We start from the raw sequence: 26,480 nt of genomic DNA on the forward strand, positions 1-26,480 counted from the left end.
ATTTTTTACTGGATTTCAACTTTTTTTTTTTACAATATTTACTTTTTAATAAAATTTCTGCTTATTTACTTAAATAACAGGTAATTTAATGTTGTAAAATTTACTGTATTCGTATTCTTCACATTTCCCAACACTTAGCCCTAGATGCTAATTACTGAACTCTTTTGCGAGTTGGGCTAATTTCCAGACTACGAAAATTGACGAAACGGCAACAAGAAAGATTACCTCGGTTTCTAAAATCCACCATTTCAATGAAATGCGTACACTGTAGGCTACAGTACTCTTTATGATGAACTCTTGTGACCTCAAGTTTACTTCACTTTTGACAACTTAATGGCAAAAAAAGACCCTCAAACTCAATTATGTATGAAGCACAATTATAAAATAAATAATACTACATAAAATGTAATTTTCTAAGAAATATACTTCTTCAAAAACATAAAACTAGCCACATTTTGCGTTTTAACTTCTTTTTTTTTTTACTTTTAAAATGATCAAATTAAATGAATTGAAAAAAAAAATTCAACGAGGGGCTACTGAGGGTTAATTTGAGTAATTCTATTTTTAATTATTTGTTAATCTTTTATTATTGGCCATGATCAATCATTAGATTAAGAAATAAATAAATAAAAGCAACCTCAAGTGTGTTCGCCCAACATTTTGGACCAGGCTAGACTTTCCCAATTGTTGATTTATTTTGAAGGTATACATGGAAGTTCAAAGCTATGTGGGGTGCTTGACAGCCTCCCTCGCCCCCTCCCTTCTTCAGTCCTCTCACTCAAATAAAGACATCCTTGTTAGTACCTTCAAGACACTGTTGGAGTAGTAGAAAACACTAGCGCCTTTCATGATGGTCAATGACTGACTGCAAACATCTACATAAAGATCCAACTTCATCCGAACTGACGTGTGCAATTTGGTTCTGGTCCGAATATTGTCGCATTGGTGGAATTCGCCTTTCGGCTGGTTATTGATGTGACGTTTGTATTAATATTGGAGGAGAGAATGATAATCTAGGCATTGCAATGTAATGTACAGTGTTCCCTCAAAAAGTCGATCTAATAGATATTGAGGTGTTGTACTCTTTTGGTACAGTTTTTTTTTTTTTTTAATAACCACCGTGTTTATAGATGCGCCAAATTAATGGTCCACCTCAACAGATAACTCACCATAACTATTGAGAATTAGGGGTAGTAAAAAGATGGAATAGTTAATTGCATGAGAAGGGACATTTGTATTGATCATGATGGATTTCGAAAAAAGTTGACTTTGAAAATTTTTGAGAACCAGGAGGTGGCACTCTGAAAATATTTCGAAAAAAGTTGACTTACCAACTTTTTTCGAAATATTTTATATTTTTTTATTCACTTCCCCCATCAGGTGGCACTCTGAAAATATATTTTTTAAGTTTTTTAAATATTTTTAATCTCATGGATTACAACAAAAAATTAATAAATAATTGCTTTAATTCAGATACTTTTTTATTCATCAGTTTTCTAAATGAGACATTAGGTGTTTAATGGTAAATCTGCCCCTATCAATAAAAATGACTTGGGGTTCAATCAAGCCAGGTTTAATTTAAGATAAAAGAAAACAGGAGCCGAGAAGAAAGTACGTATTCAAAGGAAGGGACATACTGCCATCTGCTGGGCAGTCCTAAGCATTGCAGCATAAATCTTTAACCTTTTTTTTTTTCTCTCTCTCATTGAGTTCCAAAATGGATTTTAACTAAAACCCTACGGGAACAAATAAGTACGTTTGCGTGCTCATTTTGAGGTTACAATAGTTCAGTAAAAAAATAAAATAATAACAATAATCCAGAGGCAGAAAAGTCAAGAAACTAGAACTAATGTTTTATTATGTGTACACAGTCAAAACGGGTCAACATTTCACACACACAAAAGCAAAAAAACAAAAACATGATCGTTAGAAGTATACATACACGTTTATAACAATAACGACAATATCATAAAGTACAGTCTGTAATCAAACAGCGTGGCGTCCGTATGTGCTTTGCTTTTTGTTTTGTTTTGTTTTTCAAGACGTAAAAAACGCACCACAAAGACGATATGATTCATCTGATGATTGTGAGCGTGGACCAGGATGCACTCTCCATGAATCGTCATTATTACAATAACATAACTTGAAATGATAAATGGATTAAAAATAAAAAGTGAACATTAAAAACAGCAAATTAACATAACATTGCAGTCCTTCAAATGTTATCACGAATACAAGGGATGAGCACTAATTATCCACCATCAGCTTTAAAAAAATTAAATAAAAAGTTCGTTTTTCTTCTCATGTTTGTTATGTTCTGAACTACCTATCTTGAAAGTGTGGAGTACTTCACTTGACACTATTTGACCTTATCTTCTAGAAAAATATCAATTTATTCTTTGTGATGTATTTTTCAACTGACAATTTTTCAAATACAATTTTTTCCCTATATATTATTTTTTGTTTTCTAGTAATGTGCTACTTTCTGAACAAATTAGGAAATTCTCCTAAATTTACAAAATTACACAATATTTCTTCTTTAGACCGCAAAATAGCTAATAATAATAATAATAAGCACTCTATTTTGCTTCCTATTCTTAAAGATATAATATGACAAGCCATGCCATAAAAATCATTAAAAAAAAATTTTTACCCGCCCGAAAAATAGGACTCATATTAACTCATTCACTGCCATTGATGGCTATAGACGTCAGAAATTCATTGGAACTATTTCTAGTTAGTTTTATTTTTTTTCCACTTTTGTGAAAACCTATAATTTTTTTTATTGTACATTTAGAACAGATATAAAATTTATGATTAATCGCGAGTTAACTATTGAAGTCATGCGATTAATTACAAATAAAAAAATAATCTTCTGACTAACTTTTAATAATCTTTTTTTGGGGGGGAAGCATCGGGCGAATTTTTTTTATTGTAATTAATCACATGACTTCACTAATTAACTCCCGATTAATGAAAAAATTTATTATCTTTTCTAAATGTACAATAAAAAAAAATCTAGGTTTTCATACTCTTGTTAACAAAAGTGGGGGGGAAAAGTGAAACTAATAGAAATAGTCCAAATGAATTTTTGACGTCTATAGCCGTCAATGGCAGTGAATGAGTTAATGGAATTTAAGCTTTACGTAAATTCTGACATTTTTTTCCAATGAAAACAACATAGATTTATTTGAATTTTACAATTTGTCATTGTTTTTTTTTAGATGACAAAACTGTTGAGTGCACTCTGACAACACATTCCACACGATCAATGGAATTCTTAATGGATGATGTCCGTCGCTAACTAATAATAATAACAACACAATATAATAATAGCAGAAACAGGGTCAGCAGTGTTCAAAAATCTACTTTCCAAGCAGCACTTTTCTAAACAATGTTAAAAGACTTGAGTGACAACTCAAGTGGAAACTATACACTTGACGCATGATTGTGTTTGGTTGCAAGAATAGAGCATTCAAATGAATATTTACAGGCAGCACAATTCCACAAATGATGACGCTGTGGCTCCACTGCAGCATTGAACAATAAAATCAAAATCATCATTTTGTCTTTGCCAGTAGAAGTGTTTGAGGCACTTTGTCAAATAGAACACTGTAGTAGCATTACAGTATTAGTAATACTGAGAAGAAAAAAAAAAGAAACATCAGTCTGAACATCAGAGCAGCATTTATCCGCAGCTGCTAGCATTTGTTAGCTGTTTGGCTAACGCTGTATATTTTCATCAGGCTCGGCAGAGTTTAGTTTGCAGCATCTTTTGGCTTGCCTCGACTGACGCCGCCGACTTTTGAAAAAATGTTAACATCGTGTAATACTAGGCTATTGGTGTTCCATTTGGCGAGATCTTTTGGGCTTAGTACAAAAAAAAAATGTAAGAAAAATCTAATGTTTTTCAGCCAATACCAATCAGCAAAACAAAAAAATAAATAAAAATTGTGATCAGCCCTGATTTCCTATCAAGTGATCAGATCAGGACAACATTTAAAAAAAAAAAATATATATATATATATATATATATATATATATATATATATAATTTTGCCATTAACTCATTCACTGCCACTGTCATTTGAACTATTTCTATTAGTTTAAGATCCCCCACTTTTGTTAACAAGGGTAAGAAAAAATATATATTGTACATTTAGACCAGGTATAAAATTTGTGATTAATCATGAGCGAACTATTGAAGTCATGCGAATGATTACAATAAAACATTTTGACGCCCTAATTTTAATAATGTTTTCTTTTATTGAAAAAATATTATTTTAAAAATGAAAAGATTATTAAAAAATTGTTTTTTGAAAAAAAAGATTATTTAAAAAAAGAAAAGAAAATATTATTAGAAATGAGGTCGTCAAAATTGTAATTAATCACATTACTTCAATAGTTAACTCACGATTCATCAAAGATGTTATATCTGTTCTAAATTTAATTTAAAGTTTTTTATACTCTTGTTAAAAGTGGAAAAAAATGTAAAAAATGTTAAGCTAACAGAAATAGTTCAAATGAATTTTTGACGTCTAAAGCCGTCAATGGCAGTGAATGAGTTAAGTCCCTTGTTAGTGAACAGAGAGTTGCACGAAAATTACTAAAACATTAAATAATTAGACTTATGTATTGAAAACTTTAGCTAAAGTAAAATTAGGTCATTGAAAATGAAAAATACCACTTCAACTTTGTCCTCCATTCTGGATCAGTAACGCTTATACGGAACGGCGATACGAGAAAAACAAAAAATGCCGTCTTTTATAGGCAGTGTGAAAGGGGCTTTGATTAACCCACTCTAGCGGACCTAAAGTTCTTCATTTGGACACTTTCTAAATGAACATTTACAACAAGAAAAAAATCGAGGACTTTATTTTACAAAATGTACAGGTTTTTTTTTTCTTCACTTATCCCAGGGAGGATTTTCAAAATACTGTCATACATAAAAAAAAAAAAAGATGCTTTTTAGGCACAAAAACAACATGTAACATGTAAGTTATGAGTGCGTGGTTTAAATACTGACAACTGGTTTTCATTTTCCCTCCTTCTGTCGGCTCTCAAAAAGTAATCAGTGGCTGATGCCTAACAGTCTAATATTGAAATATTGATCCCACCCCCACTTCAGTCATCTTTTGTTTCGATTGCGCCTCTAAAGGTTTTTATCTATAATTAGCAGGCGGCAAATAAACAGGGAAATGTGTTCCTTCGACAAATCCCTTATACGGGGGGAATTTGCACTGGCGTTTTTTCTACTTCAAAACATGGATGGCGATCGTACTCAGGCTTGCGCCTCAACCTTGGGCGCCAGGCCGATGTACGTTCCGTTTTGAGGATCTTCTTTTTCCTTTTCGCTCACCGGAGAGTAAGACGTGTTCTCCTCAGCGCTGGCCTGCAACAAAAAGGTTCTTATTTATTTTTTGATAAATAGCAACATGTATATGTGATTACAAAAACAAAAAAAATAAAGTTAACATGGTAGTTGATAAAAACGCGTTAGTATGGAGGGCCAAAACTGCCAAAATTCAAAATAAATAAATAAATGACTAATTGTTAAAATAAAAACAGTTATAAAATATATAATTTGAAAAATTAAATAAAAATAAATATAAATGGAAATAAAAACAACAACAAAATATATTTATACATAAATACATTTGTATTTAATTTTTGAATTATATTTTTTTATATCCGTTTTTATTTTCACTTTTAGTCATTTATTTATTTTATTTATTTATTTTAAATTATGCAAATGGGGGAGCGGTCCTAAGTGTATCTTGGTTTGGACTCCTATGTTCTCCAATGCAAGCCGGCGACACTTCCTTCTTCGCTGAGCTGCTCACTTGACCAATGAAAGGCATTTTGCAACGGGGCGGAGTCCAACCCAAGACACGCTTAGGACCGCCCCCTCATTTGAATAACATTTCGTCCTGGCAGTATGGACCAATAAAAACAAATATAAAAAATATAATTAATTCATTATTGTTTTTATTTAATTTTCCGAATTATTTTTTTTAAATCCATTTTTATTTTCACTTTTAGTCATTTATTAATTTATTTAATCATTTATTTATTTAGTCATTTATTTATTTTTAAATTTGGCATTATTCAAATGAGGGGGGGCGGTCCCAAGCGTGGCCGTTTTGGTCCTCCATACGTTAAAGGCTACAGCTGTTAAAACAAAACAAAAATAAGCGGCCGTGTTCTCGCCACCTTCTGCTTGCGTTCGCGCATCAGCAGGACGATCAGGACCAGCAGCATGACGGCCCCCAGGGCCACGAAAAAGAGCGGGAAGTTGGACACCACCTTGACGATCGTCAGCAGCTTGTGAACTCTCGCCGCCGACGCCTCGTCCATAACCACGCTCTGTTGAGGCAATTCCAAACGCGCGTGATTCATCCAACCTCCCAAGGTCCAACACAGTTTTGACACATTAGTAGCTTTCACACAAGCGTATTTTTCCAGAAACTTAGATTTGAACTCTCAATACTTAGTAGTTCCACTATACCACTGTCGTGTTTTTGTTGAACTCACCTCATTTAGGAACATGACAGGGAAGATGGTGTCGTTTAGACTTCTGGTTTTCCTGTTAGGGAAGCGAAAGACAGTTTTGGGGGCACAGTCACACACAAAAACAACAAAACGCATACACATATACAAATACTTACGGGAATCCAGAAATCCTATTTATTAAGATGTTGATCTGCGCCCTCTTGTTTGCACGTACAATTATTCCAGTGGTCTGCAAATGAAAAAATACGACGTCAGCTTCCCGCCATCCCATCTTTTTACAACGTGAAAGTCATGAAACAGCTGAACTGTTACTCAAGCCTGCACTGCCCCATGTACGCCACTAGGTGGTGCAGCAGGGCAATTGTAGTCCGTCACAGCCTGAGATTAAGACCACGCTAGATCTGGTTTACAATTGCAAGATATTTTACGTCCTAATTGTCCTGGGGTTTGAATGTGATAAATCAATCAATCGGGTTGGAATTAACTTCCCATTTAGTCTTTCTTGAAAAGATTGTACCGCACCTTGACTTACAAATGTTAACCAAGGTTATTATAGTTCATGAAAATTAATGAAATAACTGAAACTAAATTTGAAAAACAAACATTTGTCAACGGAAAAAAAAGATAACTAACTGAAACTCTTATTTTATGTTTATAGAACTAACCAAAAGTAACCATAATAGATGAGGCAATTTCTGGAGAAATTGCGTGTGAATGCTGCAATGCTAAATGAAAAGAAAAAAAAAAGTAGAAACGTATTGCATCAGGTGGAATGTTGTTGCAAGATAAGGAATTGATATTTAATTATATGGAAGTAAGTGAAATGGTATTTGTTCAAATATGCAATTATGTGAGTGAAAAATATGGAATTTTTGGTATGTGTAAAATTTTGGCATGTTGATAATTGTTCACAACTATTTGAATCTGTTATTTAGAATGTGGCATTGAAAATGACTGGCTAACTCATTATGGGGTAAGTTTCGTTGGTGAAAAATAGGCAGAATTTAGTGGAAAAATGTGGATTTTTCCTATGCAAGAATCGGAGGAGTGCTGAAAATTGATCCCAAGGTGAATTGAATGAGCTGAGCAGTTGATAATATGAATGGGAGTGAATGGGAGTGCATTTTTGAATGTCTCATTCAAAAAGAAAGGGGATTTTTGGGGTGAAAAATGTTAAATTGTGGGAAAATGGTAAATGTTAGGAATATGAAAAATAATAGCCCGCAAGGCGAGAATATTTGGAATATGTTTTAGTTGAAATTTTTTGAATCGGTCGAGAGATGCAGAAGTAGTTGAAGGACAAAATATGACGGAATAAAAAAAGTATAGGTTTTAGGTTTGTCCTACCGGGTTTAGGTCGAGGTAGGTTTGGTGATGGGTTCTCTCTGGGGACATTCCTTGGATAGCTGCCGCATATTGCGAATCTGCGAGGTAAAAATGAGGAAAAGAGGCCACGACGGGAGCACCTGGCAAAACAAGAAAGGGGAATCGACTCCGTTTTAGCGGAAAAGTTGCTTTCCATCCAATGACAGTGATTTTAGGTCTCGCATATTTTCTTGGAAAATGTAAACATCGCTCTGAACCGTAACAGGCCAAGATTTAAGATTGCGTAAGACAACAAGCTACTCAAGGTCAGAAAAGAAACAATAGCTTGATAAGTGGATTTGAAATCTGACGTCGAATTAATCAGCGATATCCACATGTATAATCTCGCTACTCCTGCTCAGTTCCTTCCACTTATTGTCAACGAGAGACATTGCGACCCAATGACAACATTGCACAAAAACAAGCGGCCTCGCGCATATGTCCGCCGCCGTGGTTAAGTGCTGGCGAAGTGGAGCAGGGGTGAGCGTTTTCCTGCTCCCGTGTTTGGCAACAGCCCCTCGGACAAGCACCCAAGGTCACTGTAGTGCATGCGCAACACCAACACACGCACACACATTCCTACTGGTGGACTTAAATGACACCTGACCTTTCAAATGTCTCCGATTACAATGCAATGTTTAACTTGAATACGATTCACTTTTAATTATGATGCGATACCTTCAAATATGACGCGGAACGAATCGATTACCAATTAACCATTCCGATGAACATGATTAAAATATGATTCTCTTTAACCCTGGAGAACCCAAGAACCCTTTTCTTCTTTGGAAAATTATGAATTATACATTAAATGACTGCTATAAGTTCACTGAACACCAAAATATGTTTTTTCAATTTTAACCCTTTTTTTAAAACTAGCTCAGAGTTGCTAATTTATCAAAATATATATATAAAACATACTCCTAGGCATTCTGCAACATGATATGAAATAGATTAACAAAAAAACCCACAATTTTACCATCTGATGGTTTGCTGAGAAAATGGTTTTGTTTGGATTGATTTCCAGCTCAACAAAACAAGCTTGTTGCCAGCCATCTTGTCACCACCACTCTGGCTCATGTAAGTGCAATATTTATCCACTAGATGGCCCCATGCAGGGGTCAGAAGTGGCACTCTGGACTTTTGAAGTTAAATTTGTAAAAAAAAAAAAAAAAAAAGGTCTTTGTTATTTGAGTAGCAGAATTTATAGGGGCCAAATTTGACCCCGTGGGTTCTCCAGGGTTAAATTAATGTGATAAGATTCTCTCTGATTACAACGCGGTACAATTACACTCACAATCAATCTAATTCAATCACATTAACAATGTATCTACTATACTATACTATAAAATTAGTACCCACATAGCCTTCCCTTGATAAATCCAGGACACGCGTGCCGTGTTTACGCAACAGACGACAAAACCATCCTAAACAGCAGATACGGCCGTTTTACCTTTACGACAAGGACTGACTTTGAGGAGGCCCGTTCCCAGGCACTCCTTCGGGGTGACGCAGAAACCCTCGTTGGCCGGATTCTCCTCTTTGCTAGCCAGGACGGAACGCGGCGGCGTGAAGCGGTATGCCGGGATCCCTCTCACCTCCACGTCCTTCTCAAACTCCATGTGGATGGACCTGGTCAACGGAGTGAGGTTTCCTCTTGTAAATTTATTACTTCCTCAAGTAGCTTCATTAACCAACATTCACCTCAATGAAAAGTTTAACATCTGATTATTAGCCTTTACTGCTTGGCGGGTCCACTTTTGCAGCTGCTCTGTTGGAATGATTTAAGAGACAGAAAAATCCCCCCCCACCCCCCCTTGTGGAGCAAATCCGACCTTGAAAGTCCAGTGGAGACTTTGAGGTTGTTATTATGGTGACCTGTGAGAGAGTTGCAGTATGTTGAACGGTTCCCAGGGAATCCCGACGCTTCTCGGTCAGAACAAAAGAGTCCATACAGTGTTTGCCAGTGTGGAACAATACAGTAACGGCCTTTCCCTTGACCTCTGCGAGACACACCATAATTTTTTTTTTTTTTAAGCCTATTTGATAGTCGAGAATTTGGAAGATGATACTTTGTAAATACATTTGATGGAATTTTAAAAGACGAGCAGTGAGGACAGTTGAATCTCTTTTGTGTCACTGGTTGGCTGTAATAACTGTAATAAAGCTAAAATTATTAATTTTTTCAAATACTCACCCAGTTAGTCAGCAAGGTGTAATAGTATTTCAAAAGTTAAATATTACCATGCGCCCAAAGACGTATTTATGCGTTTTTTTTGTTTTTGTTTTTATGCTAGAGCATACAGAACGCTTTGATGCAGCCTCTGAACTGAAGAGCGTGCTTGACGCAAAGATAGTCGTTACAAAAACGGCCAGCAGGTGGCAGTAGAGTATAAGAGATCAACCAGGGCCATGTTGCAAAAAGCTCTGTCCCCCCACTGCTAAACAAGATTTGTGAATAATGATGAAAATTAGCTATATTCTAATGCTAATTGCTACAAAAACGGTAACAGATAGAAATATACTTTTTTTTTTCCTGATGAAAGCAGAGGCTCAAATCTTATGTTTTTATAGCAATAGAACGCAATATTCTGTGGGCCTTTCAAAATCCAGTAAACCGGCTGGGAGCGAAGTGGGTTGCTTCAGTGAAAATGGATGGGAGTGAATGAGTTAATCACGTGAAAAATAAAGGCAAAATATTATCTTACTTCTGAAAATGGCTGAGTTAAGTATCCCTTTAAAACAAAACTAAACCAAAACACTGTTTTCTGGACATGTAACCCCAGGGGCAGCAGATACAATGCAAACAGCTGAGGCCCCAGAGTTGAACCCTGTGGAACACCATATGTTCTATTATACATTGCAAAATCAGTAAAAATCCAGTAAAACAGCTGGGAGCGAAGGGGCTTGCTTCAGTGAATATGGCTGGGAGTGAATGAGTTAATTACGTGAAAAATATTATCTTACTTCTGAAAATGGCTGAGTTAAGTATCCCTTTAAAACAAAACTAAACCAAAACACTGTTTTCTGGACATGTAACCCCAGGGGCCCCAGAATTGAACCCTGTGGAACGCCATATGTTCTATTATACATTGCAAAATCAGCAACAATCCAGTAAAACAGCTGGGAGCGAAGGGGCTTGCTTCAGTGAATATGGCTGGGAGCGAATGAGTTAAAAAAAAATGTTAAGAATTGAACCCTGTGGAACGCCATATGTTCTATTATACATTGCAAAATCAGTAAAAATCCAGTAAAACAGCTGGGAGCGAAGGGGCTTGCTTCAGTGAATATGACTGGGAGTGAATGAGTTAAAAAAAATGTTATAAGATGATTTTTTAATTATATTAAAATATTGTGCATTATAGTTTGTGATGATATGTATTTTTGAATTTAAAATATTAATATAGGAAATCAGAAATATTGTTTGGGGGTGGAGGGATTGGTCTCTTGTGATGACAATGATGATGATGATGATGAAGTAGTCAGTTGCTATTAATGACGTTGTCAGTTGCTATGCAGCTGCCATAATTTAATGTACTGAAATTAGATTATTACGGACAAGACTGGCCCTTTCCTATCTTATCAGTACGTTTTAACATTCGACAGTGGCGAGATTCTGTTTTATTAGGAATAAATGGCGGGAAGAGTGATTCATGTGCAACACAACCAGACTTTGGCGCCGGCTATTTGACTCGAAGCACCTGTCTACACTTCATCAACAACTTGATGCTTTTGTGGCTCAGCTGTCAGTACGAACGCCCAAAGGGTTACAAATGGGGAATTGCCGTTCCTTTATTTTTCCCCAAAAATGATTTTTCCAGATGTGCACTCACGTACATGTACATGTTTTGAAAAACGTAATCGGTAGCCAAACTTTGCTCGTGTGAAATGCGCCCAAGCCAGATTTAAGGGGACATTTCCTCTCATGTGATGGTCAAAAAAGTACAGGAAATGGAGGAGGGCGGCGTTCCCCTTAGGCTCGCCTATGTCAAGCCACAATGAGTTTAGTAAGTGGGTGAAAGTGTTTTGCAAACACGAGGGGAAGGTTAACGGCACGCGCCCAGACTGGGCCAAAGGTAGAACGTCAACAGATTCTTTCCACATGCGACAAAAAAGGTTACTGCCTAAATTAAGAGATGTGTATCATCAGTGAGCGTAACTTCCATCGGTCAAGCTTGTTGCAATTCGGGGTTAACTCAACAACGACCAAGTAAAAAGGTAAACAAAAATGTTATTTACAGTCAGTAATTATTCCCCACATATTTGCGGGTTGCAATTTCACGTTTATTTTTTTTTTAAACTATTTTATGTTGCGTGTCAAATTGATCCATTTCTAATATCTAGAAAAAGGGATTAAACTTATTTTACTGGCCTGTTTTTTTCGTTTTTGTTTTTTTAAATATTAACTCATTCACTGCCATTGACGACTATAGACGTAAAAAATTCACTTTAACTATTTCTATTAGTTTAACATTTTTTTCCCACTTTTATTAACAAGAGTGTGGAAACTTAGATTTTTTTCACTGTACATTTAGAACAGATATAAAATTTGTGATTTATCGTGAGTTAACTAGTGAAGTCATGCGATTAACTAATTCACTGCCATTGACGGCAATAGACGTCAAAAATTCATTAGAACTATTTCTATTAGTTGAACATTTTTTCCACTCTTGTTAACAAGAGTATGAAAACCTAGAAAACATTTTTTTGGTGCATTTAGAACAGATATAAAATGTGTGATTAATCGTGAGTTAACTAGTGAAGTCATGCGATTAACTCATTCGCCGCTATTGACGACTATAGACGTCATCAATTCATTTTAACTATTTCTATTACTTTAACATTTTTTCCACTTTTGTTAACAAGAGTATGAAAACCTAGATTTTTTTTTTTTTTTTTTACATTTAGAACAGATATACAATTTGTGATGAATCGTGAGTTAACTAGTGAAGTCATGCGATTAATTAAGATTAAAAAAAATAATCGCCTGACACCCCTAATTTTTAATTATTAACATATTGTAAAGAAATGTTTTGACTTGGCTTACCATTTAAGATACTAACACAACAGCAGGGCGAAACTATTTTCGGCTATTCACGAAAAAACCTCACATTCTAATATACCACAGGATGGTGCCGACACAAGTAGGAATTGGTGTCAAGGAAGTACAGTGGAACCTCGGGTGACAAACGATCTAGTTTATGAAAAAAAATCAAATTTTTTTGCAGAAAAACAACCTCAATTTACTATTGTTATTAAATTTAATTATATTAATCGGTTTCTGAATAATAGTTTGTAGATACATGCAGCTTGTTATTTATGTAGGCAATTGTAACCAACCGCCATTTTTAGTATTTAAACTGAAAAGATAATACTGCTCTTTTCAAAAATTGTACCAACACATATAAATATAAAAATGTTGTTTTTATTCTTTGCCACTTGAAAACCGTATATTTAAGTATTTATCAGCATGCTATGTTGGGTACTTAGCTATGCAATGTTAGGAGATGTAAGCCATGAACTCCTTTGAAATCCAAAAGTATCTCGTAAAAATTTTAGTTTCCCAATGAGTATGTGTCATAAATAATCCGGGAAGAAATCCCTCCCGGAGCGCCGTAAATGTCATTTTTCTGGCTCCGTTTGTCACGCTTCATCCCGTGTTGATTTCTAACCTCCATGCAGACCCAAGGTGATTATTTTTATTTATTTATTTATTTTTTTAACACTTTTTTTGTGTGGGTGAGTAGACAAGTAATGACCCCTCTGGGATGTATAGAAGAACAAAATGAAATCCTCACAATTATTTTTTTCTTTCTGGAAATCCTCCCACTTTTAACAGCGAGAACGGAGGCGATGAAATACCTGCAAAGGTTCGGTGTGAAGATATAAATGCGCTCGTCCTTTTTCAGGAGGGGATGAAAGGCACTTCCGTCGGACCCGTTGATGCTGTTGCTTTGGTTGGAGTTCCAGAAGGTCAGCTGGCTGTAAAACATTTCCCACAAGACGTCAGTTTCCGTTTTGAGTGTTTCCGTACGAGACGTCGATGAGAACAAATTGGAGAGAAGTGTTTGATGATGCAAATCTGTTCTCAAACATGCAAACAATTTTGAGTAGAAAGCAGTTGGCGCGAGTGAATATTAAAAGAACGAAGATTCCGGCCCAAGAAAAGTAAGGGAGGAATGTGTTACCTTTGACCTTTCCATGTTTCCACTCGGCCGTAATCCAAGTAGTTTTGCTCCCCGGTGTGAAAGACGAATTCCCCATCGTTGCTTCCATTTTTCTGGGTGGGGGAGACGAGTTTACATGAATTGTCAAATAGCAATCATCATTCACCCGGGACAAATAATTGCCTCCCTCAAGCGGATGCATCCCTTTTCCCATCTTGAGAATATTTGCGGTTCCTAGCAATGTATTTTTTTAGGGGTTTATACTGTATATTTAATTATTGATGCCCTCGCATGTGGGAAAGGAGCAACACATTGATGCACTTTTCAGCTGCATATTTACACTGAAGGAACAGTAAAAAAAAAAAATTATATATTTTTATTGTGGATTACCATGTATTGTGAGTTTGGAATAGGGCTGAACGATTCACAGAAAAGTCTGATTTGTAATAACACAGTAATAAAATAAAAATACAAAAAAAAAGAAAAAAAAAAGGAGAGCAATGATGATGACATGTCAAATCGGTAAAATTACCGAATGAACAATACTGAGCTCTCCAGAAAAAAAATAAAATAAATAAATGTAATAAATAAATGTAATAACACAGTAATAACACTGTAACAACTGTAATAACTTTAATTAACTCAATTCACATAAAAGAGACCTTATTTGCACTTGTTTGCTCGTCAAAACAGCAGCACATATTGTGTATATATATTGCGTATATAGTTCCTAGCTATTAGCATCACTACTTTAGCTTTGGTTTTCCAGGAGAATATGACTTCTGGTGACTCCACAACATTGTATGCTAATTGAAAAACATAATTGCCTCCAAAAACAAAAGCCCCAAAATAACATCTCCATCCACTTGTGTTCTTTTTCAACCATTTTGGATATTTTTAATCCCAAGTCAATTTTGGCCTACCTTGTACATAAGACCAAAAGTGGTCTCAACATCCGGGTTGCTGGGAGCGACGCGCGTCAACAGGGGGTCCTCGTAGCCCCACAGCAGTTCGTCCACGGTGCGAGTGGTGAAAAGGCCGCTCCCAATGGAGTTCATCCAGATGGACACCATTGAAGATTTCCAAAAGCTCCCTTTCACCTTGTTCATCACCGCCTACAAACAAAGGAAGGAGGAGGGGCTTGAGGAGAGAGGATGTGGTGAACCCGTGACCTGTTGTTGTTGTTGTTTCCTTACCCAAGCGGGTATATTGACAGTAGTGATGTTATCAAGTGTAGGGTCGCCGACAGACTTGTCTCTCAGGAACACGAAGCTTTTAGTGTTGTACGCCGACACCATTTTGCCGCCATCAACCATGGTCACGTTGTCCTTGTACCTGTACTCCCTTTGCGTGACACAAAAAAAATATTTAAAATTTTTAAATTAACATTTGATAGACGTCATTGCACTTTTTTTTTAATTGTAAACTGCAGTTCTGTGCTACGACGAAGTTGGTGGTCAGGTTTTATGGATAGTTCAATTGGTTTGAGATAATACAACGTTTCAAGTCATATGTGAGATGCAGTATTGGGAACTAAAATAAAGGACAAGTGTGAGTTGCACTGTGAACGCCATCTGTGAACCTTGATATTTATTTAAGGCGGCGGAGGGGAACCGAAAGTTTGGCCGTTGACCCTACATTGAAGTCGTCCCGAAACATTAAAAAAAAAAAGCTAAAATGCTGAACAGATGACAAAATGAGAAGCAGAAACGGACCATCCTGTCAGTTACTTCAATCTACCGCTAAAACAAGTCGCCCTCTTGACTTGGTTTTGATTCGCCTTGTCTCGGTCTCATGAAAGTCTCGGGCTTGACTTGCTCTCTATCCACCTCAGTCTTGGGTTAGTCTTGGTCTCAACTCCTCAAAGTCTTGGTCTTAACATTCTCTTAACTCCTTAAAGTCTTGGCTTTGGTCTCCAGTCACTGGACCTGGCCCTAATGTATTTGTCTTGACTTGTTCTTATATCCTTCAACACTCTTGACTGTCTCCAGTGCCATGGTTTTAGTCTTGACTTGGTTTTGATTCGCCTTGTCTTGGTCTCATGAAAGTCTTGGGCTTGACTTGCTCTCCATCCACCTCAGTCTTGGGTTAGTCTTGGTTTCAACTCCTCAAAGTCTTTGTCTGAACATTCTCTTAACTCCTTAAAGTCTTGGCTTAGTTTAAACTGTTCTTTGGTCTCCAGTCACTGGACCTGGCCTCAACGTCTTTGTCTTGACTTGTTCTTAAACCCTTCAACACTCTTGACTGTCTCCATTGCCATGGTTTTGGTCTTGACTTAGGCTCAAGTAACTCCACAAAGACTTGTTCTGGACTTGGTCTCATCTCTTCAAAGCCTTGTTCTGGACTTGGTCACGACTTCTCAAAGTCTGGCTTAACCGGATCGCAACTCCTCAAAATGTTGGTCTTGTTTCTGTCTTGTGTGCCATGGTCTTAGTCTTGAATTGGTTTTGATTCGCCTTGTCTTGGTCTCATGAAAGTCTTGGGCTTGACTTGCTCTCCATCCACCTCAGTCTTGGGTTAGTCTTGGTCTCAACTCCTCAAAGTCTTGGTCTTAACATTCTCTTAACTCCTTAAAGTCTTGGCTTTGTTTAAACTGTTCTTTGGTCTCCAGTCACTGGACCTGGCCTCAACGTCTTTGTCTTGACTTGTTCTTAAACCCTTCAACACTCTTGACTGTCTCCAGCGCCATGGTTTTGGTCTTGACTTAGGCTCAAGTAACTCCACAAAGACTTGGTCTCATCTCTTCAAAGCCTTGTTCTGGACTTGGTCACGACTTCTCAAAAGTCTGGCTTAACCGGATCCCAACTCCTCAAAATGTTGGTCTTGTTTCTGTCTTGTGTGCCATGGTCTTAGTCTTGACTTGGTTTTGATTCGCCTTGTCTTGGTCTCATGAAAGTCTTGGGCTTGACTTGCTCTCCATCCACCTCAGTCTTGGGTTAGTCTTGGTTTCAACTCCTCAAAGTCTTTGTCTGAACATTCTCTTAACTCCTTAAAGTCTTGGCTTAGTTTAAACTGTTCTTTGGTCTCCAGTCACTGGACCTGGCCTCAACGTCTTTGTCTTGACTTGTTCTTAAGCCCTTCAACACTCTTGACTGTCTCCAGCGCCATGGTTTTGGTCTTGACTTAGGCTCAAGTAACTCCACAAAGACTTGGTCTCATCTCTTCAAAGCCTTGTTCTGGACTTGGTCACAACTTCTCAAAAGTCTGGCTTAACCGGATCCCAACTCCTCAAAATGTTGGTCTTGTTTCTGTCTTGTGTGCCATGGTCTTAGTCTTGACTTGGTTTTGATTCGCCTTGTCTTGGTCTCATGAAAGTCTTGGGCTTGACTTGCTCTCCATCCACCTCAGTCTTGGGTTAGTCTTGGTTTCAACTCCTCAAAGTCTTTGTCTGAACATTCTCTTAACTCCTTAAAGTCTTGGCTTAGTTTAAACTGTTCTTTGGTCTCCAGTCACTGGACCTGGCCTCAACGTCTTTGTCTTGACTTGTTCTTAAACCCTTCAACACTCTTGACTGTCTCCATTGCCATGGTTTTGGTCTTGACTTAGGCTCAAGTAACTCCACAAAGACTTGTTCTGGACTTGGTCTCATCTCTTCAAAGCCTTGTTCTGGACTTGGTCACGACTTCTCAAAGTCTGGCTTAACCGGATCGCAACTCCTCAAAATGTTGGTCTTGTTTCTGTCTTGTGTGCCATGGTCTTAGTCTTGAATTGGTTTTGATTCGCCTTGTATTGGTCTCATGAAAGTCTTGGGCTTGACTTGCTCTCCATCCACCTCAGTCTTGGGTTAGTCTTGGTTTCAACTCCTCAAAGTCTTTGTCTGAACATTCTCTTAACTCCTTAAAGTCTTGGCTTAGTTTAAACTGTTCTTTGGTCTCCAGTCACTGGACCTGGCCTCAACGTCTTTGTCTTGACTTGTTCTTAAACCCTTCAACACTCTTGACTGTCTACAGTGCCATGGTTTTGGTCTTGACTTAGGCTCAAGTAACTCCACAAAGACTTGTTCTGGACTTGGTCTCATCTCTTCAAAGCCTTGTTCTGGACTTGATCACGACTTCTCAAAGTCTGGCTTAACCGGATTGCAACTCCTCAAAATGTTGGTCTTGTTTCTGTCTTGTGTGCCATGGTCTTAGTCTTGAATTGGTTTTGATTCGCCTTGTATTGGTCTCATGAAAGTCTTGGGCTTGACTTGCTCTCCATCCACCTCAGTCTTGGGTTAGTCTTGGTTTCAACTCCTCAAAGTCTTTGTCTGAACATTCTCTTAACTCCTTAAAGTCTTGGCTTAGTTTAAACTGTTCTTTGGTCTCCAGTCACTGGACCTGGCCTCAACGTCTTTGTCTTGACTTGTTCTTAAACCCTTCAACACTCTTGACTGTCTACAGTGCCATGGTTTTGGTCTTGACTTAGGCTCAAGTAACTCCACAAAGACTTGTTCTGGACTTGGTCTCATCTCTTCAAAGCCTTGTTCTGGACTTGATCACGACTTCTCAAAGTCTGGCTTAACCGGATTGCAACTCCTCAAAATGTTGGTCTTGTTTCTGTCTTGTGTGCCATGGTCTTAGTCTTGAATTGGTTTTGATTCGCCTTGTATTGGTCTCATGAAAGTCTTGGGCTTGACTTGCTCTCCATCCACCTCAGTCTTGGGTTAGTCTTGGTTTCAACTCCTCAAAGTCTTTGTCTGAACATTCTCTTAACTCCTTAAAGTCTTGGCTTAGTTTAAACTGTTCTTTGGTCTCCAGTCACTGGACCTGGCCTCAACGTCTTTGTCTTGACTTGTTCTTAAACCCTTCAACACTCTTGACTGTCTCCAGTGCCATGGTTTTGGTCTTGACTTAGGCTCAAGTAACTCCACAAAGACTTGTTCTGGATTTGGTCTCATCTCTTCAAAGCCTTGTTCTGGACTTGGTCACGACTTCTCAAAGTCTGTCTTAACCGGATCGCAACTCCTCAAAATGTTGGTCTTGCTTCTGTCTTGTGTGCCATGGTCTTAGTCTTGACTCGGTTTAAACTCTTAAAAGATCTGGCCTTGACATACTTCAGTCTCGGTCTCGACTCCTGAAGTCAAAATGTCCATTTCTAGGTTGGTCCTTGTACTACACTCACAGCCATGTTTGATAAGGTTACATTAGGACTGGATTTACACCATTTGGTTCAAGTAACAAAAGAAAAAAATTTGGGTTTCCAAGTAGCATAATTAAGATATGGTCACAGTTAGCTTAGTCCGACTTTATTGTTCCTTCAGGAAATTTGAATTTTAAATCTTGGACCCCACCTGTACGTGTAGGGCCCGACCTGGTTGACGACTGGCTTGGCCCCGGCGAGGAAATCCTCCACGTTGGTGACGTTGAAGAAGAAGTACTCCATGTAGACGGGAGGAGGGGGCCTCTTCCATGACTCAAACACGCGGCTGCCCTCCACCAAAACAATCTCCTGTTAAGACACAGTTAGCCTTCAGTTAGTTCTGCTGTATTTTGGCTTTGGAATCGTTTGAATCAGTTGATAAAAGGGTGAAGTCTAGAAGGCCAAAAAATGGTGAAACAATAATAAAAGAACACAATCCAGCTCGGTATCACAAATAGTAGGTTTCAATTTCAATTAAGTGACAACATTTCAAGTTAAGAAGTGTCCGCACGTTTGAGTCTGGATGGTGCGTTCCTAACAAAAACAGCCCAGAGAACAAAAACATCTTAGGGGGGCCACGGAGGGGCGCCTCTGTCTGACAAGAGCATTGGCCATGCACATGAATGGTATTAGGGGAGACCCCTCCATAGTTCCATTGTCAGCCGGTTGCCATTGACGACGGGCACTCGGGGAGAGTCACTGACAGATCATGTGATTCATAAGGCCGGACTCCTAATGGTTGTGCGGGACTGCAGCCTTAATGATCCGGGTCGCATTCCACAGGCCTGAGCTCCATAAGCAAGCCGCCCAAAAAGCTAAACTCTCCCGTAGTTTTCAAACGCCACAAAACTTTGCGCTTGTGGACGATTCCAACGATTCACCGCAGGGATCTTTTGAGGAATTGGAAAACACAGGGAAGGCGAGAAGGAAGGGAAGAGGGGGCCGGGAGGGGATTAGTTTGTCTTCCAACAACACACGAGTTGGAAATCTCAGTTTGGCCTAATTGTGTCAGTTTTGTTCAAAGTAGTGCCTGGGTGTAAATTAACCCCGAAAAGAAGAGTGCGCCAAAGTGTCCCCGGCGCTCTGGGAAGCCTCCGCCTCTGGCTTCTATTCTACTCGTCCGCAGACGGACGTTTACAAAGTGGTCAAGGACAATAAAGTTGTCACCTTGGATTGAGGAGGGGCAGAGCGTGCTCTTTTTTTCGGGCCGGCTGTCCTTTCATGCATGCTTTTTTTTTTTTTTTTTTTTTCGCCGCTCAATTCAACATGGCCGCCCTCCCAGCATGCGACATGAAATACTGCATGGAAAACAGGAACAGAGAAGCCCTCTCATCTACGCCACTCCCCGATTGAAAACACATGTAGCAGGTGAATAAGCAAATAAGCGAACCGCCACCACTTTGATGTCGAGACAGGAGGAAAAACACAGGCATTAATAACGCACAGCCAGAGGATATTCTTTAAATCTTCTAAGAAACAATAGAACATAAAGACTATTTAACGTTGGCGCTATTGTTTTTGCTGCAGTGGGTTCCTTAGAAGAATGTTTCCCAACCTTTATTTCAGACTCACTGTGTTGCCAAATCTAGGTCCAGAAAGGTACTTTACAGAGGGTACTTTAAATAATCATTTTCTGACAAATTAACTAATATTGGATAATCATCCATGGCACCCCTGGAGATCTCTCATGGACCACTAGTGTGCCATGGCACGCTAGTTGGCAATCACTGCCAGAGAATGAGGGGTTAAAATTCAGAGTGCAACAACCTTTTGTCTCGCATTCCTTACTTTTGCTCTAAATAGAAGGTCAGGAATCCAAAATGCATCTTGATCTTTTTTTACAAAATGCACTTGTCAAATGTAAGTCTTGTTGATCTTGACTGGTTCTCAACCTGCCTATCTTGGTCTGAAGCTGGTCTCAACCCCTCAAGTCTACCTACCTCGGTCTTGGGCTGGATATGGACTGAATTCCGTGAAGTCTTGGTTTTGACTTGGACAGTCTAAACTCCTGGGAAAAACTATGCCTTGACATGGTCTTGACCACTGAAGTCTTGGACTCAACCAGCCTAACTTGGTCGCAACTCCAGATGATCTTGGTCTTGACTTGGTCTCAGCTCATCAAAGTTTTTGTCTGAACTTTCTCTCCACACCTCAAAGTCTTGGTCTAGATTTGGTTTTTACATGCCTCGGCTTTGTCTCCACTCCTGAAAGTAATCTTGACTTATTCTCGACCTGCCTATCTTGATCTGAAGATGGTCTCAAGTCTACCTACCTTGGTCTAGGGCTGGACTTGGTCTGAATTCCATTAAGTCTTGGTTTTGACTTGGTTTCCACCTGCTTAATCTCAGTCTAAACTCCTGGAAAAACTATGCCTTGACATGGTCTTGACCACTGAAGTCTTGGGGTTGACTTGGACTCAAGCAGCCTCTAACTTGGTCGCAACTCCAGATGATCTTGGTCTTGACTTGGTCTCAGTTCATCAAAGTTTTTGTCTGAACTTGCTCTCCACACCTCAAAGTCTTGGTCTAGATTTGGTTTTTACATGCCTCGGCTTTGTCTCCACTCCTGAAAGTAATCTTGACTTATTCTCGACCTGCCTATCTTGATCTGAAGATGGTCTCAAGTCTACCTACCTTGGTCTTGGGCTGGACTTGGTCTGAATTCCATTAAGTCTTGGTTTTGACTTGGTTTCATCCTGCTTAATCTCAGTCTAAACTCCTGGAAAAACTATGCCTTGACATGGTCTTGACCACTGAAGTCTTGGGGTTGACTTGGACTCAAGCAGCCTCTAACTTGGTCGCAACTCCAGATGATCTTGGTCTTGACTTGGTCTCAGTTCATCAAAGTTTTTGTCTGAACTTGCTCTCCACACCTCAAAGTCTTGGTCTAGACTTGGTTTTCACCCGCCTCGGCTTTGTCTCCACTCCTGAAAGTAATGATCTTGACTTATTCTCGACCTGCCTATCTTGGTCTGAAGATGGTCTCTAGTCTACCTACTTTGGTCTAGGGCTGGACTTGGTCTGAATTTCATGAAGTCTTGGTTTTGACTTGGACTCAACCAGCCTCTAACTTGGTCGCAACTCCAGATGATCTTCGTCTTGACTTGGTCTCAGCTCATCAAAGTTTTTGTCTGAACTTGCTCTCCACAACTCAAAGTCTTGGTCTAGATTTGGTTTTTACCCGCCTCGGCTTTGTCTCCACTCCTGAAAGTAATGATCTTGACCTGTTCTTGACCTGCCTATCTTGGTCTGAAGATGGTGTCTAGTCTACCTACCTTGGTCTAGGGCTGGACTCGGTCTGAATTTCATGAAGTCTTGGTTTTGACTTGGTTTCCACCTGCTTAATCTCAGTCTTAACTCCTGGAAAAACTCGGTTTTGGATATGGTCTTGACCCCTAAAGTTTTGGGGTTGACTCAACCAGCCTGGCTTGGTCGCAACTCCTAATAGTCTTGGTCTCATTTGTGTCTCAACGCTTCAAAATTTTGACTTGGCAATTTGCTACATTTTGGTCTGGACTTGACTTCCACCCCATGAAGTCTTAAAATTGACTTTGCAGTTTACTTGGTCTCGACTACAAGATAACTCAGATCTCCACCATAACTGGGAATTTGCCTGTTCCTTGCATATTTGTTATCACGGTCTCACCTCTGTAAAATTTCCAATATCCTATCAAGGATCAAGCTGTTACCCAATGCTGGCTGGGCTGAAAGAGGCTTAGGACTCAAGGAAGTATTCTTGGAATGAGAGGCTTCACACATGGTACCCCCCCCCCCGCCCCCCCCCAAAATAAATCATACTACTTACTACCAAGAAAGCCTGCTTGTTGTTGGTATGTCAAACGTAGAGTGTGTTTTACTCGAGTTTCAAAGGGGACTTGTATATCTTTTACATAGTGCCACCTGCCTGCTTCCTCAACAAAGTCATGCGTCACCGGAGCATCGTGGCCAGTGTCAGATTTCACCGCCTCTGCATGCATCAAATTTGTGAGAAATTGAATGGCCAAAATATACCAGTCTTTAAGTCAGAACCCATTAGTAGTACATGTTGAGGTTAGATTTATTTTGATTTTTTTTTTTTGTACCTCCATTAAGATTTCAGCCTGTCATATTAATTTTATCTGCCTGGGGCCTTCAAAATTAGTAGTATTAGCAATTACAACGTGATAGTGGTGGTAACAAAAGGCGGATTAAATCGGGTAAGTCTCTCTCGATGGCCCAGGTACCAAATGCACAGCCCACCACTCGAACCGAAACCTTCCTGCCATGTAAGCCTGATCTCTGTACTCGAAGCAATATAAAGAGGGAGAGTGTCCACATTCTTGACCAGTTTCGACAATCATACTCGCATGCTTTTTAAAGTCTAATGGTTCACCCCCTGACGGGAAAGGAAGAAGAAAAAGAGATTGGAATCAGTGCCATGCCAAGGAATTTCTTTCAACTATAAAGATTAAAGATTTGAATGTTTGCTTTAATGTGTCAATCAAATGAAACTCAGCAAGCAACAAGCTCTGTTAATGGGACATTAAAAGAGCCATTTAGAGCAAAAAAAAAAACGTCACTTCTGAGAACACAGAATCAAGCCGGCTGCTTCACCCGACTTCCTGAGGAAGGTAAAATAGGACATGCACGCTAACTGTTTTTCACGAACTTAATATCAACGGAACGAAAAAAAAAGATGTTGACTGCACTGATACTTTAAACTGACATTAGCATAATTATTTTTGTTTTAATGGCAAATTGCCTGGAATTGACTGTTTATTGTTGACTTGACTAAGCAGCTAACTGTGCATCCTTTGATAATGATCGTGTTAATGTTATCAACCAACACCACCAACCCGGCCTCCTTCCCGGACACAGAATTTCTCAAAACTCTTGAATGTAATGATAAGCCGGAAATCCCCATAAAGAATATATTCGAATCATCACTTTAATTTTATTTTTATGTATAAATATATTTTTAATTATTTCTCACTTCCTGCTCCAAACTTCTATTATTTGCTAACAGCTTGAAAACGAGTCAAAGTGATGACTGCTAAGTTTGTATTTTCAGTGACATTTTCTGGGAAGTCGTTCACATTTTCAGTTCTCATTTAAATGCGACCATCTGTAAAAACGACCACAAAAATCCCCCCATTTTTATTTTTTTTTTGCTTATGAATGATTTACGCTCATCAGTTCAACATATTTGCAGTTCATAATTCACAAAAAAAAAAAATCTTCTGTGTAACCTATCCCCAGAAATGTGCAGTTTTTGTGCTATTTGTGAAACACCCTAAGATGCCACAAGATGGCCCCAAAGTATTGCTTTTATAGGAAAGTAGTTCAGTAATTCATACAAGTACTGTGTTGAAATGATGCATTTATATAGACAGAATGGAACATTTTTAGGTGAATTAATTTCAGTTTCAGTCAATAGTAGAAGGGCATAAATGTCAGCCTCTTTTAATGTTTGAACATGAGTGGAGTCGTCTTCTTAACTATTATTCCAAAACTACAATATTAATCATTAATCAGACGTTGCAAGGATTATTTATGTATTTATTAAATCTTAAGCGCAAAAAAAACAAAACGGTTTAAGTAGAATTTTCAGTTACTGGATTTTGTTACTTATTATTTCTGGCAAATTGACCTAACCTGACACCACTTTTGTAATGTTTTCTCATGACAGATATTTACAATTCGGTTACAGAGATCCACCCATTTTTTTTATGTATTTAATTCAATTATCTGTAACTCCAGTTGGATATTCCAGCAAGGTCGTTTTGAACATTCATAGTTCTAGAAAACAGATATCTGCCACCTTATTCAAACTAAGCCACATATCTTAAACGGAAGTGAATGTTGAACTGGAATTATGACCTGTGAAAATGACGATGAAAATTATGACTTGTGAAAATGACTCTCTCTCTCTCTCTCTCTCTCGGCAGATCTGAAAGTTGAATAAAATAAAATAAAAGAGTAAAATATACATTTAATATCAGAAAATTACTTGAGAGTCAAGCTAATGTCATATACTTTTGACTAAAGTAATATTCTACAAGGTGGCTTTAACTTTTACGAAGTTATTTTCCGTTACAGATGCTTGTAATTTTTTAGACTCACTTATGACTTTGACATATTGACTTGACTTATTCCCTGCTTGATTTGTGTTATCTTGAGTTTTTTTTTTTTTTTAATGATTAATGATTAATGCTCTCAGCAAGTGGCCCCGCCGCACACAATGCCCACTATTGTCAACCGTCAACTGTCATCCGCTTTGGCACACAGCGGAAGTGCAGAAAAGAAGAAGAAAAAAAGTGGACGCTTGTTTTGGTTACCTTCTTGAGACGGTTGTGCATCACCCTGCGGAAAGTCTGCGAGGCGATCAGGCCGATGCCCGTGACCAGCAGGATGGCGCTGATGACGCCCACCGCGTAGATGGCGCACGATCTCCGCGTCATGCTCGCAGGTGGAGAACGTCCAAGACCAAAAAAAAAGTGATATATCTTTAAGTTCCTTCTTCAGGAAAAAAAAACAGCCTGGGAAAGTTCTTGGAAGTTTTTGCAACTTCTTCCTAACTAGCCACGATTGCGGTTAACGGGGCACGGAGGAGGATTTTTGACACAGCAAACGGACGTGGGAGCGCGACCTTAAAAGTGGGTTCAATAAAAGCGAGGCCACGGTTATTTGTATGGCGGGCTGGGTCTGGCTAGGCGAGCGCTCATTGGCTGCGCGGGAACGCGCGAGAGTTGTGAGCGCGTTTGGGGTTTCCAACCCACGCTTGATCATTTACCCCCCCCCCCCCCCCGACGTTGCGACCCCCCCTCCCCCAACCCAAACAAGGATAAGAGGGGCTTCTTGTGTTGATCCTCGCTACAAGGAAACTTTACACTCGACACTAGAATGCTCCATTGTCATTGCAATACACTTGAGAGTACAAGTTTGTATATCATTTATAGTACAGAATGGGATCCAAAGCTTAAAGGAGATTTTTTTTTTTTTTTTTTTTTTAAGCTAGTGCTGCTTGCTTAGCCTCATTTGGGACGCGACTGTGGGTGAGGGAGGCGGGGGCACAGGGGAGCGGTTAAAAAAAATGGACGAAAGGGTGAGGTCATTTGTAAATAAGGTTAAAAAAAAATAAAGGGGAAAATATATTTCTAATGTAATTGTTATATATAATATATATTAATAATAATAATTATTACTGTTATTAATTATATTATTATTAATATATATTGATAATAAAACTTAAAATTTTTTAAATTGTATTGCTCATAATTAGTATAATAATAATTTATCATTAACATTATAAAACTATTTGATTAAAATCACAATTCAT

General features: G+C 38.5%; 2 protein-coding genes across 2 annotated transcripts in view; one reads left to right on the forward strand and one right to left on the reverse strand.

Annotated features, from left to right (window-relative positions):
- amacr (alpha-methylacyl-CoA racemase) overlaps positions 1-26,480 on the forward strand; it is a 64,939-nt gene that overhangs the window by 21,364 nt on the left and 17,095 nt on the right. The window lies entirely within an intron of this gene.
- On the reverse strand, positions 1,842-25,810 carry LOC144063871 (lysosome membrane protein 2-like). The gene is made up of 12 exons (XM_077585813.1): positions 25,480-25,810; positions 19,315-19,472; positions 15,242-15,389; positions 14,969-15,160; positions 14,067-14,158; positions 13,741-13,860; positions 9,332-9,510; positions 7,861-7,979; positions 6,669-6,742; positions 6,535-6,586; positions 6,214-6,366; positions 1,842-5,392 (listed from the first exon to the last, which is right to left on the reverse strand). The coding sequence occupies exons 1-12, from the start codon at positions 25,600-25,602 to the stop codon at positions 5,282-5,284; spliced, it is 1,521 nt and encodes a 506-aa protein (XP_077441939.1). The 5' UTR covers positions 25,603-25,810; the 3' UTR covers positions 1,842-5,281.

This window comes from Vanacampus margaritifer, chromosome 14, assembly GCF_051991255.1.
Source record: "Vanacampus margaritifer isolate UIUO_Vmar chromosome 14, RoL_Vmar_1.0, whole genome shotgun sequence".
In the NCBI taxonomy this organism is placed as follows: domain Eukaryota; kingdom Metazoa; phylum Chordata; class Actinopteri; order Syngnathiformes; family Syngnathidae; genus Vanacampus; species Vanacampus margaritifer.

Coding starts and splice junctions, on each gene's coding strand:
- LOC144063871 (XM_077585813.1), bottom strand. CDS start 25,602: ATGACGCGGAGATCGTGCGCCATCTACGCGGTGGGCGTCATCAGCGCC. Junction 15,161..15,241: donor CTGTCAATATACCCGCTTGG/GTAAGGAAACAA, acceptor CTTTGTTTGTAG/GCGGTGATGAACAAGGTGAA. Junction 6,367..6,534: donor CTGTCATGTTCCTAAATGAG/GTGAGTTCAACA, acceptor TTGCCTCAACAG/AGCGTGGTTATGGACGAGGC.